Source organism: Engraulis encrasicolus, chromosome 11 (genome assembly GCF_034702125.1).
Source record: "Engraulis encrasicolus isolate BLACKSEA-1 chromosome 11, IST_EnEncr_1.0, whole genome shotgun sequence".
Classification (NCBI taxonomy): domain Eukaryota; kingdom Metazoa; phylum Chordata; class Actinopteri; order Clupeiformes; family Engraulidae; genus Engraulis; species Engraulis encrasicolus.
The window spans coordinates 29,143,838-29,164,492 of record NC_085867.1 but is presented as its reverse complement, the minus strand read 5'-3'; the positions used below and the strand labels follow the sequence as shown (position 1 = coordinate 29,164,492).

At 44.0% G+C, this 20,655-nt stretch overlaps 1 protein-coding gene across 7 annotated transcripts in view; it reads right to left on the bottom strand.

Annotated features, from left to right (window-relative positions):
- Nucleotides 1–20,655, bottom strand: part of sptan1 (spectrin alpha, non-erythrocytic 1) — a 71,902-nt gene that overhangs the window by 27,070 nt on the left and 24,177 nt on the right. For 4 of the 7 annotated variants that reach the window (XM_063210370.1, XM_063210371.1, XM_063210367.1 and 1 more), the window contains exons 13-31: nucleotides 20,306–20,461; nucleotides 19,287–19,491; nucleotides 18,150–18,331; nucleotides 17,371–17,614; nucleotides 15,616–15,738; nucleotides 15,006–15,223; nucleotides 14,311–14,403; nucleotides 13,291–13,425; nucleotides 12,928–13,076; nucleotides 6,428–6,626; nucleotides 6,139–6,243; nucleotides 5,677–5,709; nucleotides 5,077–5,112; nucleotides 4,346–4,393; nucleotides 3,012–3,103; nucleotides 2,442–2,586; nucleotides 1,863–2,044; nucleotides 703–802; nucleotides 101–298 (exon numbers count right to left, since the gene is read on the bottom strand). In XM_063210370.1, the coding sequence (XP_063066440.1) occupies nucleotides 101–298; nucleotides 703–802; nucleotides 1,863–2,044; nucleotides 2,442–2,586; nucleotides 3,012–3,103; nucleotides 4,346–4,393; nucleotides 5,077–5,112; nucleotides 5,677–5,709; nucleotides 6,139–6,243; nucleotides 6,428–6,626; nucleotides 12,928–13,076; nucleotides 13,291–13,425; nucleotides 14,311–14,403; nucleotides 15,006–15,223; nucleotides 15,616–15,738; nucleotides 17,371–17,614; nucleotides 18,150–18,331; nucleotides 19,287–19,491; nucleotides 20,306–20,461 (2,643 nt within the window). The remainder of the gene's footprint in view (nucleotides 1–100; nucleotides 299–702; nucleotides 803–1,862; nucleotides 2,045–2,441; nucleotides 2,587–3,011; nucleotides 3,104–4,345; nucleotides 4,394–5,076; nucleotides 5,113–5,676; nucleotides 5,710–6,138; nucleotides 6,244–6,427; nucleotides 6,627–12,927; nucleotides 13,077–13,290; nucleotides 13,426–14,310; nucleotides 14,404–15,005; nucleotides 15,224–15,615; nucleotides 15,739–17,370; nucleotides 17,615–18,149; nucleotides 18,332–19,286; nucleotides 19,492–20,305; nucleotides 20,462–20,655) is intronic. The other 3 variants (XM_063210373.1, XM_063210372.1, XM_063210374.1) reach the window with 3 other exon arrangements.

The window sequence follows — 20,655 nt, the reverse complement described above, 5'->3', positions numbered from 1 at the left end:
TAATGTGTTACTAAAGGCCCTGTGCACTGATGTAGTGGTGTAGTACTACGGCAGTTATAACAGTGGCCATGTCTTTAGGTTAAAGATGAGGCGCGCTTACCTGCAGCTCCAGGCACTGGTCGAGCATCATCCTACGCTGCACCCAGGCCTTCTCCAGGTCGGCCCTCTCGCGGTCCAGGGCCTCCAGCTTCTGCTGGATCTCCGGGCTGGCGTAGTGGCCGCGCGCCAGCAGCTGCTGCCCAAACTGCTCGAATGCCTGGAAGGTGCCAGCACGCGCATCGATCTCCGTGCGGTGCTCCTGGAGGAGTTGAGAGAGAAGGGGGGAGGGGATAAAGATTAGAGAATTAAGGGAGAGACAACGCAAGGCAAGCCGATGCCAGTTTACTTAAAGTGTATTTGAAGAGTTTTTTTGCAAATTGTCTTAACATGCAAAAGCCATAAAATGGCGTTAATTATTACAAATGTCCTTTCATCTTCGTGTGAATTCTTGCCATTCAAATATTTTGAGAACATGCGTATGAATATAATGTATGCCCAATATACATGCCCAAAATGCCGAATAAAAAAAAAAAAAAAAAATCACTTTCCAAAACTGTTCCATCATTTTGCAACAAAGCTCTTCATTTCATACAGAGAGTGTAATTCAATGTGCTTCACCCAAAAAAAAAACATAATTAGTGAGGTGGTGGTTTGTGACGTCACCTGGTGTCTCTCCAGCAGTGCCTCTGCTCCAGTCACGTCCTTGGCCAGCTCATCTGAAGACACCAGTCCCCTGATGCCGTTGATCCAGGACATCAGATCTCTGCAACAACACAGTTACAATTACATTACATTACATTACATTACAGCAGTGTTTTTCAACCACTGTGCCGGGGAATACTAGTGTGCTGTGAGAGATCATCTGTGTGCCATGGAACATTATAGAATGACTATATATTGCTAATATAGGGAATAGGGCTTTACAACTCTCTGTTCTAAAGCCCATCTCCACTTGCCACTTTTCACATTTATTTTTTACTCAATTGGAAATTAATTACAGCATAGCCATGCTAAACCCCACATCATATCACCTTGAGGAAGGGAACTAGTCAAACACCGGGGCAGCGTCAAAAGGACATCTTTCAAATCCCTCATTTCACAGCCGGCTTAGGAGCACCCATTCAAAATCCTTATGGGTTGTCACTAGGGCTGGGCAATATGACAATATATATCGTTATCGTGATATAAAAGTGTATATCGTGACCTTTCTCCTATATCGTTTATATCGTGATAGTAATTTTATCAGTTGTATACAATTGAATATCATTTAATTACATTTCATGTTGTCACACACTATAAGTTAATGCAACTGTAAAAATAAGAATTAAAGGATGCATTTTAAAGAAAGGTTGTTTTGCGACATGAAAAAATAAAGAGCAAATAAAGAGAATAATTGAAAACGTATGTAATTGTGCTATATCGTGATATATATCGTTATCGTGATATAAAGTAATCCATATCGTGATATAGTTTTTTTTCCATATCGCCCAGCCCTAGTTGTCACTACACCCACCCTACCACTGTCTACCCATGGGGACAGCTAGATCACTGGGATGAGTGTCTACTGTCTTTCTGGTGTAATTACATGTAGTTAAGTTAAGTACAGGGTATTGGTTACAGTCCCTGGAGCAGTATTGGGGTTAGGTGCCTTGCACCTCAGCCATGGACTGACATAGGGAGAGGGTGGGATTCGAACCGGCAACCCACTGATCTAAAGTCCATCTCCTTAACCAGTAGCCAATGGCTGCCCCACTCCTAATTAAATGTACAAGTACCACCACCACAATGACCTCTGTGAAGTTTCTCCCTGTTGTGCAACTGACCTGAAGTCGCTGAGGAAGCGCTGCAGGTCGTGGGAGTTGCCCAGCTTGTCCTTGCGCTGGTCGGCGCGGCCCACCAGGCTGCTCCAGGCCGTGTTGAGCTCGGTGCATTTCTCCTTGATGTCGTCCACCGCCTCCGGGTGAGACTGGATGAGGCGCTCGGCCGTCTCGCCCAGAGAGTTCACCTGGTGGACAGAGACAGAAATGCTCCATTACTAGTCAATGAGCAGCGAGGACTAATCTCAGTACGTTTGAATATTATGGAAAAGTTCATTCATTTCACAGTATAAAATGACTGACTGTAAATGACTAAAAAACATCTAAATCTAATATCCGTATTTTATTTTTGAGAACACGTTGGTTTTTGCTCTCGTTTACACATAAAGAGTGTTACAACGCAGATTTCAAAGCTTCCATTTAGGGGATGAAAAGACATCTGTCAAATTGGAGTTTTTTCTTTTTATCCAAATTTTGTGTTCATACGTTAGCATATAAAAAATATCAGCATTTAAAAATATCTGTATATATATAACCAGCAGTTTAACCAAAAATGCAATTACAAACTTTATACTCCGTGTGTACCTTGTCTCCCAGGGCAGCCAGGTCTCTCTCGAAGCCCTCGTGCTTCCTCTGCAGGGCCTGCACGCTGGCCAGGTCGTGGCCGTAGTTGTCCGTGTTCAGGGCCTGGTTCTTCTCCTCGATCCACTCCTTGGTCTCATCAGCATCCCTGTAGGAGAGAGAGAGAGAGAGAGAGGGAGAGAGAGAGAGAGACAGAGAGGGAGAGAGAGAGAGAGACAGAGAGGGAGAGAGAGAGAGAGAGAGAGAGAGAGAGAGAGAGAGAGAGAGAGAGAGAAGCAAGAGGAGAGAGAAAAAGTCCAGAATCAAGACTGGTGATGTTCTTCTCTCCTCTCTTTTTCGTTTTTTTTCAACATCATAGGGGTTAGGTAGGGACGACAGATGGTGCATTCAAACATGAGGGAGATCTTTGCAACAGTATGCACAGGCAACTCTGTGTGTGTGTGTGTGTGTGTGTGTGTATATGTGTGTGTGTGTGTGTGTGTGTGTGTGTGTGTGTGTGTGTATGTGATGCTTGCTGGCTGAGTGAAAGCAGACGCAGGAGTGCGTGCACGTGTCCGTGTGTGTTTTACTTACCTGTGGAACCTCTGCACCTCGTGAGCACTGCCAAGCATGTTGCTCCTCTCCTCAGCCAGCTGCTGCAGAGCCCTCCAGCGGTTATTCAGCTCCTGCCAACACACAACACACACAGTCAAGACTACACCTCAGACGCACGCACGTGTAAACACAAGCACGTGCGAACACATGCACCCACCTTAAGAAGGGGCTACAATCTGTGAAACATTCATGTCCAACGAGATTGCTGTGGCCCCATTAAACAAAGAATCATGGATACTGTGGCTAATACCTACATTATTCTGTTATTATGAATTTATTAAAACTGTACCATTTTTTATATGTATTGTTTTGAGAACATCTAAAATGCCTCAAAAAATGTTAGCTCAAAATGCATGTGAATTTGTTATAGTCTGTTAGGATGGCATAAAACAAAGATGGCTGACATTCAGGCAGGGCAACCATGAATAGAACGAACCAAGGGGAGGACATTCACAGGCACGGACGGACACAAGCACAAAATGGAGGACGGACAATCAGGGGAAGTCGATGAGGAGAAAACGGCACTTCCTGCCTGAGCTCAGGCCAGGCAAGTAGAGTGACGTCAGCACATATTGTAGGTTTCATTTCATTAGAGTAAGCAGGACAGAGGCATGAAGGTCAACAACAAAGATAAAAATGACAGAAACATCCAAACAGAACAACATGGAGATCTACAGACAAATGGGATGGAAAGGACAGGGAAGAAACAACCACAAATAGATGGCATGAGGAATAAAATGAAGGCTCAGAACAAAATGACGGACAACAAGGACACTGGACAGGCAACAGAGGGACTGATATGCCGATGACGGACAAACACGGGAGGGGTTGGACATTCAACACTGCAGGACGACAGTATATTTCCCGACACCATCCTTGCTAGCCAGTAGAGAGCTTCTCAACAACATCCTTGCTAACCAAGTTAGCAACTTACTTGGTTGCAATGCAATTTCCCGTAGGCAACCTTGTAAGTTGCTAAGTGGTTAAGCGTCACTGCTAACGACTTAGCAGGTTGCCAATGGGATACTGCATTGCAAACCAAGAGCATAAGTTGCTAACTTTGCAACGATGCTGTCGTGAAACGCTCCGCAGTTAGGCTGCCAATACTAAGCATTACGATTTCAACCAACAAAATGGCTAACTGAGGTATCGGAGGAAATGCACTGCAGACCAAGCTGAGATGCGATGCGTCAGACAAGATGCACGATGGTGAGTACGAATGGGACTAGTACAGGCAACGAAGATAAGGTATATGTCAGGGAGGACTGCCGGTTTGGAAGAAGGGAGGGAGATGGCTTTGCACCTGGTCTTACCTTAATGGTATTAAAGTTAGCTGTCGTTTGGACAGCCAAGCGCACATTCTAAAAAAAACAGGGGCACGGGTTCAACCGCACCGATGAGCAGCGCAGAGTGTGCATTAGGAAAGAGGAGAGAGGAAGAAAGAGAGAAAGAAGAAGAAAAACCCACACCAGTCAAGTCACCACAAAAGTGCAAAAACCGTCAGAGACAAATTAATGAACCCCATCACCCAACACAGATGCAAAAAGACCACACCACCAGAACAACAACCCATCACCAAGTTACACTGAGAGAGCAAGAGCATGCATAACACGTTCATTCAACACTGCAACACACAGGGGCCTAGCTCAGATGTCCGGTAGAGTGGTCATCTGTGTTCACTCATGTAGGCCTATTGCTAAGACAGAATGTGTGTGTGTGTGCGCGCGTGTGTGTGTGTGTGTGTGTGTGTGTGTGTGTGTGTGTGTGTGTGTGTGTGTGTGTGTGTGTGTGTGTGTGTGTGTGTGTGTCTGTTGTGTATTCGATGGTCATTGGTCAGCCTGTAATTACATGTCACTTGGTCATTAAACAGGTCTCGTGTTGTAGTAACTGCTGTTGTGAAGGCAACAAATAGTCGTCTAAAAAAATGGTGAAGTACGATGTCACAACTCGTCCTTTTTCTATTCATCTGTAAAAGGTTACATTATTTTCAGATGTAACTGAGACAATACAGGCCTTAGGCCATAAAGAAAGTCATATCATTTACCTTCCATGGTGATGCGTTCTTTGAGTCTCCTTCATCCTGTTAAAACAAACAAAATACAAAAAATATTTCAGTTTCTTGGTGTTTTGGCGCTAAATAGTATTTCAATGCAAAGTCATGCCAAAGTCACCACAAAATAATGCCCTCTAATGTCAAAAACATGCAGTCACCACAAAATAACCCCCTTAATGTCATAAACATGCATGTGAAGACCACACGTTTTACCCAGATATGTACACGTATAGAGTAGAAGTAGAAGCACTCTTACAAATGTAATTACATTACTAGCGGTATGATAGTACAATATTACATAGTTGAAACCATGTATTATCACACAACTAGTGTTGTAATTACATTCGTAAGTGTACCATACTTCTACTGTATAAAACTTTGATTTTACCACATGCATGTAAAGAACACTGGTGTTTTACAGCACACAAGATGTGAAGTACATGGCATAAACAACTTAAAATCAAACAAACATGCAGAGTTTGTGTTAGTATGACAGACATCACCACCCCTATAAATGAAAACCCAAACTAGTGGTTAGCATGGCGTGCGGTACTAGTCAGACAGGGGACAGACTCATCAAGGGAGTCTAACCTTGCCAGGGGCTGAACCCAGCACCTCTTGTTGCTGTAGGAGAAGGAGGAATGGGGGAGAAAGCAGCAGTCATGATCAGTTGGTCTTGATAAGTTCTGATTGCAAAATACTCAAACACTTGAGAGAATGTGCATGGTCGTATGTGTGAGTCAGTTGGTCTTGATGTTGAAACTGTGTAGAGTTCTGTAATTTACAGTTAGCTCAGTATGTGTGTGTGTGTGTGTGTGTGTGTGTGTGTGTGTGTGTGTGTGTGTGTGTGTGTGTGTGTGTGTGTGTGTGTGTGTGTGTGTGTGTGTTTTAGTATTTGGACGTTTGGGCCATGTACATAGACTGGCCACTAGGGGGCTAAGAATACTTCTGAAAAATGAATGCAAAAACTTGCAAAAATATTGTTCAATATCTATGGACCTGCCCATGCCCACTGATCAAATAAACAAAGAAGTAAAATGTGTGTGTGGTCACCTGAGCCTGCACCACAGGGGCCTCCTCTGCCATCAGGCCCTCAGACTCCAGCTCGGACGCCACCTTGTTGATGTCCCGCAGGCGAGACTCGTTGGCCTTCAGATCCTACACACAACAAGATTCACAACAATGGTTAGATTCTACACATCAGCAATATGACCTCTTATGATGTCTGAGCCAAAAAAACTTCTCATAGATAATACACAATGCACAGATCAAACATGGCACATTCAGTTTGCACATACTACGCACAAAGCAAAAATAGCTGAGCAGAAAAAGGTTCCGGTACCTTCTGGAAGTCGTCAAACTTCTTCTGCAGCACCTCCACCTGCTCGAGGTCGGAGCCCACCTCCTCGTTGGTGAGGGCGCCCTCCTTCTCGTTGATCCACTGCTGCAGCTCGTTGGCCTCGCGGAACAGCATGAATTTCTTGCAGCTCTTCTCCAGCATGTCCTTCCTCTTCTCGCCCAGGTCCAGCAGAGTGCCGTACCTACGTGCCACAGACGCAGCAAGGGGTGAGGTTGGTATAGTACAGTATGTATGTATATAACGAATAGCGTTTTCCTATGCCATATTTAATAGAGTAGGTAATAGAGAAGGTAGTTACAATCACAGCCAAAATATGTAGGCTGCATAGTTGATGACACTTTAGGGCATATTCAATTGAGTTCAGAGATGTTTCAGTTTGGAATTGTGAAGAACCAACAAAGGCTCACTCAGCGTCGACGCTATGGGGGGGCATTTGTAGGCAGTGCCCCCCCTAGTGGCCACTGGTGCCCCAGCACCCAACACAGGACAAAAAAATATATAACACACTTTAAACCATTGCATTTTGACTGTTTAATTTTAATATCCTTTTTAAATTACACGTGCAAAGTAACAGCAATACAATTAAAATGGGGAACATATATTTTGGTTTTGCTTGCATTTTAGTCATCTGGCACTAATGACATCGGCATGTGACAATCTGTGGGTAAAGCAAGCAGTTTGTCCTCAAAGGCACACCGTAGCATTGTGCAGGGGTGGACTGGCCATCTGGCGTACCGGGCAAATCCCGGTGGGCCCTCACGCGTCTCGGGCCCTCCCAGGTCCCGAGATAATAATAAAAATATATATCAATTATTTTTTATTGTCTGCACCCGTAAAGAATGACACATCGGCGCCCATTGGATGCTTCTTATGATGCACATTGGTAGTCCAATGAAACACTTCGGTTCTCTAAGACCCGCCCCTCCCCTACAGACCCGCACTTAACAAAACTAATAATCACCTCAATAGTAGTTGACGACCACCTGGCTTAAAACTCTGGTGGACGATAGGACGCAAAATGGAGAAAGAAGAGTGGTTACACGACAAGCGCAAGAAAATATAATGCATACCCTAAATTGGACGCAGCAAAATATGCTAAAATCACTGACAAGTTGTTTAAAACTAAAAACATAAGCTCGAGCTAATGTGGTTCGGCCCGTCGGAGATGGGGATTGGGGAACCACTGCTGGACGGCTCGATAGGTTGGGACACTGGGGCCGCGAGCGGACAGGTGGTGCTGGATAATGAAGAGGAGGAGGAGGTGTAGGTGTAGGAGAGGGTTCGAGCAGGGGAAGAAAAGATGAGGAGACGGGAGACGAGACGTGACTCAGGGATATTGAGGTTAGTCTTCACCCCAGCACACCCTCTAGCTAGCTAATGCAGTGTAGCCAAGTTTGGCTACCCCTATTACCCATACCGTCTGCTTGTGTCGTTTCCCTTGCCTGAGACCAAGTTGTCATCCTGACTTAATCAAATCACTCGCAAACATGTACTCATTTTGATGCCGTTCCCTGCCCTTCTCTTGTAATGGTGTAATGCCAGCATAGAAATCGTTCATTTGTCTTGTCACAAGGCCGTGATGTGTGCTGTGTATTAGTTGCGTCGTGCCCTGTCCTCTACTCTACATCTAGCTGGCTTCGGCGTTTTCCCGCATGAAACTTAAGTTGTCGTCCCTCTTCACTCACTCAAATCAGTATCAAATATGTAGATTTATTTTCATGAACTTCTTGTAGTCATTTCTTTTAATGTGTCGGCTGTCACATGGACGACATGTGTAGGCTACTGTGTCTTGTAATTGCATGTTAATTACGGCGCAATGGCGCATCCCTGCCCTTCCCCTTTCTCAAATCCTACAATATCTTTTTTTTACTCTTCTGCTTGTCGCCGTGTTGTGCAACTACGATTTTATACAAAATGCATTTTTGTAATCTTTCCCCTAATGTCATGTCACGTCATTATCAAGACATCTGGTTTTATCTTGAGTATTATCTGCCTCTTAGATGGATAAGTAAGACGCCGACCAGCCGTGCCATTGTTAGGGAATCGCTATACGCGCTCACTTGACCTGCTGTGAACGCTCTAGCTATTTGTGTTGTTGTTGGCATTGCAGTGTGTATGATATGTTGGAAGTATAAGCAATACGACTTGGTTTTGTTATGGTGAAAAAATGGCGAGTGTCCGAAAAAAATCCACTTGTCAGACGTTGACAATCTGAGCCTCTTTTGATGAGTCTCAGGCTGCATGACAGTTCATGCCTAGATAACAACTTTTGGTTTTGGGCCGCGTTGGGTAGGGGGGGCGTGTGTAGGGGGGCCATTTAGTAAGCAGGCTCACTGACTGTATGAACTGGAGCAATTTGAAGCGGAAGTATAAAAACATTCAACCTAGGAAATTATTATTTTTACGAGATTTTATTATTATTATTAGATTTGGTGTCCAATTTGCAGTGTGTGTGTGTGTGTGCATGTTACTGAAATATTGCTTTGAAAGCCCACCTGGGAAACTCCCATTGTGACACTCCACTCTTAGTGTGTTTGGGTCCGTGGGACCCATTTTCAGTTTTTGGTATGGATACTTTTTTATATTAAGATTCACTGGCCAGGGCTCATAATCAGGAAAATAAAGTTAGTTGTCCTCCTCTCTCTATCTCCTACCCTCAAACATAGGCTACTCAGAACTTCAGAAGCAGTATGAAGGGAACATGGTGCACAGCAGCTTTTTTCTTCCTTTCAGCCCAGGTCCAGTGGGCAAGAATATCTTCTGTGTAACAAAAACATGACCACCATATAAAGGCCTATACATTATACATACATTATATGTCTGTATATATATACGCCGAGACAATGTCATCATATACCGATACCGATATACCGATAGAGGCACTGGGCCCTCAGGAGTCAAAAATTGCCCGGGCCCTTTTCAGATCCCAGTCCAGCCCTGGCGTTGTGTACGTCACCAATCCTACTAGCGCGCGATATCTCCCTCAACAGTAAAATAATAATGATAATAATACATATTGATTTGTTATAATGTCCTAATAGTTAAAACAACATAAGTAACCCATCCACGTATGACATATTTCTGGATGTGGGTAATGCAAAAATGTCATGATGACATTGTCATCTAGCCTGCTGGAGGCGGAATGGAGACAACAAGCAAAACAATGTTAGCAGTTTGCTAGCTGGGTTGGATATGTCAAACGGTGTGAATAATTGCGAGAAGCACTGTAAGACAGCATTTTAAGGTAAGGAAATTTGATTGTTAAATTTGCCCGCCGCGGCATCTTGACTTGGGTCTATTTGATTTTGCCTGTGCGATTGTTGTTACTACTAGCCCCTCATGCTTTGAAGTTTGGCTAAGTTTGGCTTTGAAGTTTGGCTACCCATCGGTGCGCTTATCAGATGTAGTAGCTCTATTCTTTTAAAAGATTTTGTGCACATTAAACTCTGTGCCCATGCTCATCACGTTTTGCGTTTACTTTCCTCTATGAAGAGTTTGAAAAAACTCCCTCAAGGCTATTTAAATGTCAAAACGACAGCGGAGTAGGCAGGTTGTCAAGATGAGTTGCTGAAAAATAGATTGGTTACACAATGTATGTGTTTTACAGTGTTTCACTTCACATTTCAGGCGTAAGCTTAACCTGCAACTAGTGAGAATGTTTTGAATGACTACATAGCAATGGGTACATGTCTCAAAGATGAACAATTCATCACGAGTGATTTTGGCAACAGAACACAGGGGCAGTGGGTTCCTGGATTTTGGTCTTGCGTCTTTGTGTTCACTTCGCCAGTGCGCCCAATTGATAATGTTGTTTGCTCTCCGACACATAGTTTAAAAAAAAATCAAACGCTGTATTAATAGACTACACGCTTTGAGGTTCGGCTCGTCTGACATTCTTTGAAATGTCCATCCTCGAGACAAACTACTGTAGAATATTTCAGCGTCCATGCCACCTACATTTAGCCTGGGTCCGCTATTGGTGTCAGTGGTATGACGCTTAGTGAGGATGAGTGGGATAGTTTGACGGCTCTTTGGAAGATCGGGATGTCTGCGAATGACGCACCATGCCGTGCCTATTTTCTGACTGTCTACTCTAGGTTCGAGTCTTTTCTACCGGAGGTGGTAGCTGTCCATGGTCCATAGCATGTCCACGTCTGGCTTCATTAGCTATTTCACAGGCTACCAGAATGATAATCCCAGTGGAGTGTTATTCCGTTGTTGAATGCATAATGTAAATTGTTGCTGTAAGCGGTAGCCTATTACAACGCAACCATTTGGATCTATATTTTGGAGTGGTGTAGTGAAAGGAACGCTGAGAAGCAGAGCTCAAAATCAAATAGCGTTTTTGTCCAAAATGCTCGTATCGCTTGGGGTTATCAGCGTCCCCTGTTGCTGTGAATTGCCATGTTGTGTATCTTGACGGCCTATAAAAGTACAGTGTAATCCTGGACACATATCGCGTCTGTGCTGAATGTGGTTTCCACCTTGCACTAAACAATCTTGCTTGCAGACATATTGGTGTACTTATTGGTAGGGAGGAGGAAGTGTTTTCCACAGTAGTAGCGCGATCAGCCTGTGCAGTGGGTAGGTTGAACTAAACGTGACTGCCGCCAGTTCTATAGGTGAACTTGACTCAAACTTGATAAATGGCAGTGCCCCACCGTTGTTTACCTACGCCCCACCAAGAGATGTGCGCTGGAGCCGACTCTGGGCTCACTGGCACTTTTTTTTTGTTTCTCCATAATTCAAGCCTGATGAGGACTACATCATTGACCATTGCAGCCAAAGGATGTAGACCAAATATCTAATGACATTTTAGGTTGGTTTTCAATTAAGTTTTAGTCTGACCGTAGCCCTCGGAACATTTCTGCTTAATCATCATTTCCCACATTACATTTGGGACTGAAATCAGTACGAGGGTGTGCTAAGACCAGACTAATGGAGTTTAAAGATGTCTGTTTTGATGTCTGATGTCTGTTTAAAGATGTCTGTTTTGAGTTGTGAAGAACCAACAAAGCTTATTGGGCACATTGTTGGGACAAGTTATGGTGAAACACCATGCAAACTAGTCCAAATTGTTCTTTGAACCAAATTGTCATTTGGTTTGGGAAATCCATGATCAAACAACAATGGATATCTACTTCAAGAACAAAGGAGATCAATTTTACAATTGATTACACAAATCCTTTTGGAGTAAAGATTCGTTTCAGATACTGCATGTACAAAACTTCTTATGATACTTACTTCTTATGAACTTATGATAAACATGATAAGATAACACATGACAATGTCAACAAATCCGACAGTACACACTGGAGTAAAGACAAAGGATAAACTAACAACTGGCAAAAGACGGTGAACAAGATGGATGGGAAGGTGACGTCAGGGCTCTAGCTTCTATCCCCAAGCAAATAGAAGACTGATGGATGATGACGGACACACAACTGCCTACACAGATGTATGTAGAAGACAAGCAAGAGACCATGTATCACTACAGATACAAGGCCCTGTTAGTAACGCCGGGGACACATACATGCAAATTTGACCTATGAGGGGAAACAAAGTGCGATGAAGGCAAGCCAACAAGGGCGAATCGAAAGAGAAAATATCTGATCAAGTTTAATATTACGCAAATTTCGCCTGTGGCAGCCAATCAAATCAGCAAAATAAATGGTTCAAATCGATTTGATTCACCGCTTTGACCTGTCAGACTGGAACACTGAATTTAGCTAATTTTGCCAGCATGTGTCCTTGGCGTGAGAGTGACTGTAAAAGACAAGACGTATCTGAAGAGGGTCTACAGACGAAGGAATGAATATTGATGGTTGGAGAAGTGATCGACGGCACCCTGGCACGGCGATGGTTTTGAGGAGGAGAAAGGGGAGAAGGTGATGGACAGACAGACAGACAGTAGACAGAGAGAAAGAAAGGAGACAGCTGGGTGGGGTAGGGGCAGGGGTTAGGGCTATACTCACAGGTCTTCAACCTGCTTCATGCGTACAGACACACTGCACGCTTCCTTGGTGACCAGCGTTCTGACAGAAAGAAGTTGGGGTGGGGGGAGGGGTCACCCGGACGCATGCAGGCATTAGTGGGTTAGGGGGAGAAAGATAAAAGAAGAAAGGGGTAAAGAAAAGAGAGGAGAAAAGAAAAGAAAGGAAAACAAGAGAAAGATACATGAAAGTGGGTTAGTTAAGAGATAAAGAGAAAAACAGAAGAGAGTAGATAAGGAGGGGAGGACGGTGCTTCTCATAGGCATCTGGTGAGAGCCAAGTTCAGAGTAAAGTTCAGACGGTTAGGTATTCAAAGACATGAAGGCTAGAAAAAAAAGAGTGAGTGTTCAAAGTATTCAAAAATGCATGCAACTTCCTGCAAAGGTGCTTAGAAATCTGATTAAATTTGAAGGCAAAAGTTAAGGTTCCTCTAGTATTACGAGTTCGTCCTTGGAGAGAGATGATTTGGGTTCTAAAGGGTTCTCTTACTGGTTCTCGATCTGCTCCTGGCGGAGAGCGATGCTGCCCTGCTCGTCCAGGAGGTTCTCGCGAGAGGAGGACTGGGTGGGGTCCAGCTTCTTCACGTAGGCGGCCGGCACGAAGCCCTGGCGGTCGTTCACCTCCACCTTCCACCAGTCCTGCGTGAGGGAAGGACCACAGCACACGATTAGGTCAACTACCAACACAACTGTAACAGCTGCCAAATAGGCTACATCTTAAAGTATTGCAATAGTACAGTGGTTCTCAACCTTTTTTTAAATGAATGCCCCCTGGACCTCATCATAATTAATTTTAAGTCGATTGATAAGATCAATCAATTCATAGTGACTGGATAACTGGCATCCCTAGTACCTTGTTGGTGCTGTTGAGCAGGGTGAGGATGTCTCCCTTCTTCATGGTGACCTCGCGAGGGCTCTTCTCCTGGTAGTCATACAGGGCCAGCACCAGCTCCTTACCCGTCTCATCATCAGTTGGAGCCACTTGTTGCTTTTTTTGGGATAAAATGAGAAAAAAAGGTTACCATCTCAAAAGGTGCTTTCGTTAATTCTATTAGTATTTTACAGTTTCTAATTTCTCAAGAAGAAAAGCTGCTCACGGGAAGCACTGGTTCTGTATAAATGCAATGCTCAGTAGTTCATAAGGCTGAGTGGGGCTGTCCAAACTGTACCATTATTACAACTTTTTTATTATTACCGGTATTAACTTTTTATTATTAAAATAGTATTGTTATAACTATTTTGCCTTATTCATTCAAGTGAAAGGGAGAAAATCTGCAAATGTTAACACGGACATGGATTTGTCTGCGTTCCTTTTTTTTAAGTAGTCGATGGGATTGGGGTTGGAATTGTGAAGATCTCACACAAGAAGGATCACTGGCACTTTTTATGTTTCTCCAAATTTCAAAACTGATGGGGACTGCATCACTTTCCATTACAGCCAAAGGATGTAGACCAGATATCTGACGACATTCTAGGTGTTGAACTCACCTTGCAGGACTGGGGCCAGGTATCTAATGATATGGTTGCCAGATAGTGAACTCACCCTGCAGGACTGGGGCCAGGTATCTAATGATATGGTTGCCAGATAGTGAACTCACCCTGCAGGACTGGGGCCAGGTATCTAATGATATGGTTGCCAGATAGTGAACTCACCCTGCAGGACTGGGGACAGGTATCTAATGATATGGTTGCCAGATAGTGAACTCACCCTGCAGGACTGGGGCCAGGTATCTAATGATATGGTTGCCAGATAGTGAACTCACCCTGCAGGACTGGGGCCAGGTATCTAATGATATGGTTGCCAGATAGTGAACTCACCCTGCAGGACTGGGGCCAGGTATCTAATGATATGGTTGCCAGATAGTGAACTCACCCTGCAGGACTGGGCCTGCTCCTTCAGGCCCTGGATGCTGCTGCCGTAGGCGCTCAGATCGGACATCAGAGCCTCGTGCTTCTTCAGCAGAGCCTGGGGGGGGAAACACACACAAGACACCACATTAATTACATTACCTAGTTACAGTACAAATAAAACATTGCCTCTAGCTCTTAAGACAAACTGTCTGGCTACATGGGAGTATATTTCAAACAATGAAGCCATCAAAACCTTGATTGTGTCTCAGGGCAGAAGTAATTAATTTCACTGTAGGAGTTCAGACATTTACATGCAGATGCCCTTTAATTGTCAAGTGATTCATAACTGAAATTGTTAAATTAATATTTATTAGTGCATATTGATTGAAATCAATTGATTGAGCACGGGTGGCTGTCAGCCAACTGATTTCAGAGTTGTATAAATTAGAAGCAGAAGTACACTTACAAATGTAATTACAACACTAGTATTATATGACATGGTTTCAACTCTGTAATATCATACTACTAGTGTTGTACAGTTATGCGATTTGTAAGAATACTTCTACAAACCAATTGCCAGACCTTAGCTCTTAAAAGCAAAAGAAGGTGTGCACACATGTTTGCTCCAGCACACAAGATGATCACTGAGAGAAAACGCTAAAGATCCACACATCTCTATCATTTCCCTTAGGTTAAGTTACCGACGGCAAACCTCACCTCAGCGGAGTCCTCGTCCTTGCCGTAGTCGACGCTGCCCACGATGGGCTCCTTCTCCCTCATCCAGGACTCGGCCTCGTTGGCGTCGGCGAAGTACTGCTGGGCCTGCAGGGAGTCCTCCAGGTCCTGGCGCCGCTGGCCCGCCTTGCTCTTCAGCGTGTCCCAGCGGCCGTTCAGCTCGCCCAGCTTGGCCTTCACCTCCTCGCCCGCAAAGTGGCCTGAGGGTTCGAACGAAACGAAGACACAAAATAAATGTAACATGTTACTTTAATGACACCTGCCTTAGGACAATGGATGTCGTTTCGTAACTGTGCCAACTCTAGGATATTTACAGAAATGTTAATTCATGTATATACATTTAAGATGACAGACACCTTAATTTCCAGCGGGCTTAATTAAAGTTACTCTACTAATTGTGAACTGATCAAATTCCTCTCTTGTTTCTTATAGTCATGATTGTATTTATGGGGTGACTTGACACTGACATTGGCCCTTAATATTACGCCATCATCAAAACATGGAGCCAAATCATATGATCATATTGATGCGTGTAACAGACAGATTACATATTCCCAAAGCCCATGATAAGGATAGAGGTCGAGGTGCCCACCTTCCTCCACCATGGCCTGGCCCTTCTGGGTGACGGCCTTGATGCGGGGCTCGTGGCCCGAGATCTCAGCCTGCAGGGCCTGGTGCTTCTTCAGCAGGTTCTGAACACCAATCAGATCTTTGCCTGAGGGAGGGAGAGGGAACAGGAGAAGGAGGAGAGAGGCAAGAGGCTAGGATTAAATTAAAGGTTAACAAACATGATTACGTTTACTGCTGCCCAGCCCTCTGATGAAGACGGACGTTACACCGTCTAAGCATGTCAGGTAAAGGATAAAGGATTTACATATAGTTTCACAAAATATTTTCTGCTGCACTCAGACATTTCCACCACACATACCGCACTAACATAACACTGTACAGATACAACTACCACCAAAGACATTTTTGTCTTCTCCTACCTAGGTATTACATTATTGAAATCTAAAAAGCAGTCCATTTTATGTTTACATAAAAAAGTGTATATAAATTGAGTATTCCATTTACAAATATACTGCTGTATGATCTCGCAACTGAACTGTAACTTGTGAATTCATGTTGTCCATCACTGTTCACCATTCATGCATACTTCATCCTTCCAAACTCCATTATATGTCTACTGCATGTGCTATACGTTTAACCCATTTTGTCCTAAGCCCTTTTTTGGTAAGGGTGCCCTCTGCCTATCAAATCCTAAATATCTCAGCCTCCGAAGCACATACAAACATGAAATAAGTTACATTTAAAATCTAGAACCTTCATTTTGCACTAGTATAGTGTTCCAACATGATCTCCAAAAATTCCGTGCTTTTGGACACGGATGTTAAGGACACAAAATCCGTGTCCAGGAGCACGGATTTTGCCAAAATTCCGTGCTCCTGGACACGGAATTGTTTTCCGTGCTCCTGGACACGGAATTGTTTGAAGTGCTTTCTATAGGCTATTTCCACAGTCTTGTGTTTTCTCAGGATTTTTCTAATTTCAAATATTTTTCATATATTTCTTACTGACAGGTTAGGGTTAGGGATTGTTTTGGTCTGGGCACAGCTAGTTTTCTTTCATTCATTATATGAGTTTGATAGCCTAGTAACCAACTGGAAAAGGTATTTCTCAAAAATATGTCTTTAATGACAGGTTAAGGTTAGGGAATGTTTTGGTCAGGGCACAACTTAAATTGCTATAGCATTATTTTGTTTAGGATTAGCATTTGGTATGTATTTTCTAATGATAGAGTTAACACAGTGCTGTGGTAATAGCCTATAGAAAGCACTTCCGTGTGCCCATCACGGAAAACAATTCCGTGTCCAGGAGCACGGAAAACAATTCCGTGTCCAGGAGCACGGCATTTTGGCAAAATCCGTGCTCCTGGACACGGATTTCGTGTCCTTAACCCCTTAGCGCAGCACTATGGCTGTTTGTAATGCCATAGCAATGTTGTTATGATGTAGTTAAGCATTTTCAGCACGTGAATAGGGTCGCTGGCGACCCCTGCTGCAGTAAGAGGCTACCATTCGTGTCCAGGAGCACGGAATTTTTGGAGATCAGGCTGAGTGTTCTTTCAGCTCTAACATACCCACATTTTTAATAAAACAGCTCAAATCTCAAGAACTTGAATGCAGCGTATTTGTCACTCCAGGACACAATGGGTTAATCTGCAATAATGTGAATAGTTTTTTTGTGTATTTTTGTATTAGGCAGGAAAGCTGACAGAGACCTTAATTCCCTTTACTACAAGTACTATATTCTGCTCTATTCTCTACCACTACTGCACTCTACTGACCCCTGTTGGTGGAGGCGGCGATGGGCTCCTTCTCCCTGATCCAGGTCTCCTCGTCCTCCACGTCCCTGAAGAGCTGCTGCAGCCGCAGGGAGTCGGAGAGCTTCTGCTTGCGGGCGGCCATGGGCTCCTTCAGGGCCTCGTAGCGCGCCACCAGGGCCTCCTGCTTCTTGCGGATGTTGTCGGCGTCAAAGTGGCCCGCCTCCTGGAACTGGCGCGCCTGGATGGTGATGCCGTCGATACGGTCCTGTATTGGAAGGCAAGAGGATGATGTTCACATGGAGCTGGCTTTATTATCCCCAGTACCTTAAGGATTATTAGAGTTTGTTACACCATACAAACATTTCACTGAATTATGGTACTCATGCACATAGTACAAATGTGATTTTGATTGAAGGGAAGATGCCATTTAAACACTGAGCTGGTTCAGTTTAAACGGGTCACTAGTGATTAGTCAGATCATGCACATCCTTTTCTAGGATTTTGCACAATATGAAAAGTGTCCTTCAATTCGTACATCACACATCTCTTTTAAGACCATGAAATGATCGCGGCAAAGAAGAAAGTCATTGAAGTATCTTCAGATGTGGATATTTTACTGTTTTATTGGGCAAGTACCAAGGACTGAAGACAACGCGAGAAAGTCGAAACATTAGAGTCAAGATGCAGGAGCGCGGAGGTTATCTCTCTTTTCTACCATTAAATGATCGGTTTGTTGTTGGAAAATACAAAAGAGTCAAACTAATAACAACAGCCAGGTTTGCCGGGGGCGTAAGCCTCACCTGGTGAGCGGCCACGTCGGCCTCCAGCAGGGCGTGCTTCTTCTGCAGGTTCTGGACGCTGGTCAGGTCCTTGCCGTAGTCGTCGGAGGCCAGGTGGCCCTCCACCTCGTACAGCCACAGCTCGATGTCCTCCACGTTGCGGTTGAACTGCTGCTGCTGGTTGGCCTCGCGCAGCTTGATGCCTGAGGGGGGGGACGCAAGCAGTAGGAGAGAGAGAGAGAGAGAGAGAGAGAGAGAGAGAGAGAGAGAGAGAGAGAGAGAGAGAGAGAGAGAGGAATGAGTATGAGTGCCATCTTAAGAGTTATTCCATGATAAATGCACCATGATACAAGATTTAAAGGTACAGACCAAATTGCCTCATGAAGGTATTGAATGTATTGAACAATATTGAAAAATATAGATTTGATTGTCCGCCTTCTTAAACTAGCTCATTTGTCAAAATGTAGGGGGGGATATACAGCCAACTTCGGCTTCATGGCCTATATTATGCAATGCTACAAAATTAGCAAAAAATGTGTTATCAACTATATTTTTGCTTGCAAAATGTTTGATGCAAGATGTATTTATGTATTTACTTCAATATTTGCGTTCATATTTTAATGTCTTGAGTTTTTTCAAGTCTTTCATAATATGATGTGTGCGGCTGACTACCTTGAAAAAGAGATATTAACCTCAACGCAATTGGTTTCCCCTGGTTAAATAAAAGGTTCCCACACCTTTTTCATGAACAAATTCAAGCACTTTTCAAGCACTTTCAAGCACCAAATTTTCAGTTTTCCAGCACCTTTAAAAGGATGCGGGAAGGGGGTGTGGGGGTCCTCCCCCAGAAAATGTAGTGTTTTTAAGATGCAATTTCCTGCATTTTAATACATTTTAGGGTGTCGAATGACAAATCCCATCTGACATCTCACTCCCTCAGATTTTTGATGTACCTGAACAATTTATTTCTATCATTTGGCTTACTGAGTTTGACTTGACACAAATGTCAAGCATTTTCAAGCACTTCACCAAAAATTCAAGCATTTTCACAACCTTGAAAACACTTAATTGAAATTCAAGCATTTTCAAGGAATTCAAGCACCAGTGGGAACCCTGTATATAAAAGGTAAAATAAAATACAAATGTTAAACATCTGACCTTTGAGCTCGGTGGCCTCCAGCAGCTTCTTCCACTGGGTGCTGACCTCGTCCATGCGGGTGGAGACCTCCGCGGAAGCGTAGTGGCTGCCGTCGATCAGCTCCTGGCCCGACTTCTGTAGCGCGTCGATGCGGCTCTGGTTGGCCGACAGCTCCGCCTCGAAGGCCTGGTGCTTCTGCACCTTGCCCTGCAGGTTGGAGGGATCCTGGGAGCCCGGAGAGAGAGAGGAGAGAGAGAAATGGAAGAGGTAGAGCAGAGAGAGAAATGGAGAGATGGAAGAGGTAGAGCAGAGAGAGAAATGGAGAGATAGAAGAGATAGAGCAGAGAGAGAAATGGAGAGATAGAAGAGATAGAGCAGAGAGAGAAATGGAGAGATGGAAGAGGTAGAGCAGAGAGAGAAATGGAGAGATGGAAGAGGTAGAGCAGAGAGAGAAATGGAGAGATGGAAGAAATAGAGCAGAGAGAGAAATGGAGAGCCAAAGATGATTAGGATGATTAGCCAGTGCATTGATCTTGCGCTATGCAAACTTAACTTAATCTAAACTTGTAACTTTGTGTCTTTCTGATGCCGTTTATTCTTCTGCATGCATTAATATTTTGCAGTGTCTGGTGGTGTTTGTGCTTATGTACTGTACTGTATGTGCGTATCCATATTTAGCTGCTTCTGGGGGTGGGGGTGGGGTGTTATTCTCATGCTGCTCATTGGGGTGATGTTTGGTCATGAATAGTCAAAACTGTGACATGCATTTAACAGAAACGAGACATTTCTCTTCTGAGAAAATGAAGGCTATCCAACTTAAACACCAGATAGGAAAGCAGAGGAGACAAACTATACCTTGTAGGCCTGTAATATACTGTATATCTAACACTAGAAGGACAGCTACTGTACCTTGTAGGCCTATAATATACTATACCTAACACCAGACAAGAAACCAGTGGGAGACAAACTGTACCTTGTAGGCCTATAATATATACCTAACACCAGACAAGAAACCAGAGGGAGACGAACTGTACTGTACCTTGTAGGCCTCGTCGGTGGCGGTCTTCATCTTCTCGTTGATCCAGCTCTTGAGCTCGTCGGAGTCGCGGAAGAACTGCTGCAGGTGGAAGGAGTCCTCCAGGGCAGCGCGGCGAGACTGGGCACGCTCATGGAGAGCATTGCGACGGTCCAACAGCTACAGTTGAGGAAGACAATTATTCACAACTTATCCCTCATATGCGCTCATCAGTGACAGTGTCCACGCTAATAGATAGCATTCAACAAAATGCACTTTCTTTGAGCATCTTGTTGTAAAATGATTTCATGCAAGAGGAAAGGGTGAAATGGCTTTCCCCATCGTCAAGTGATGGAACAGGGCGAGTAAGCGAG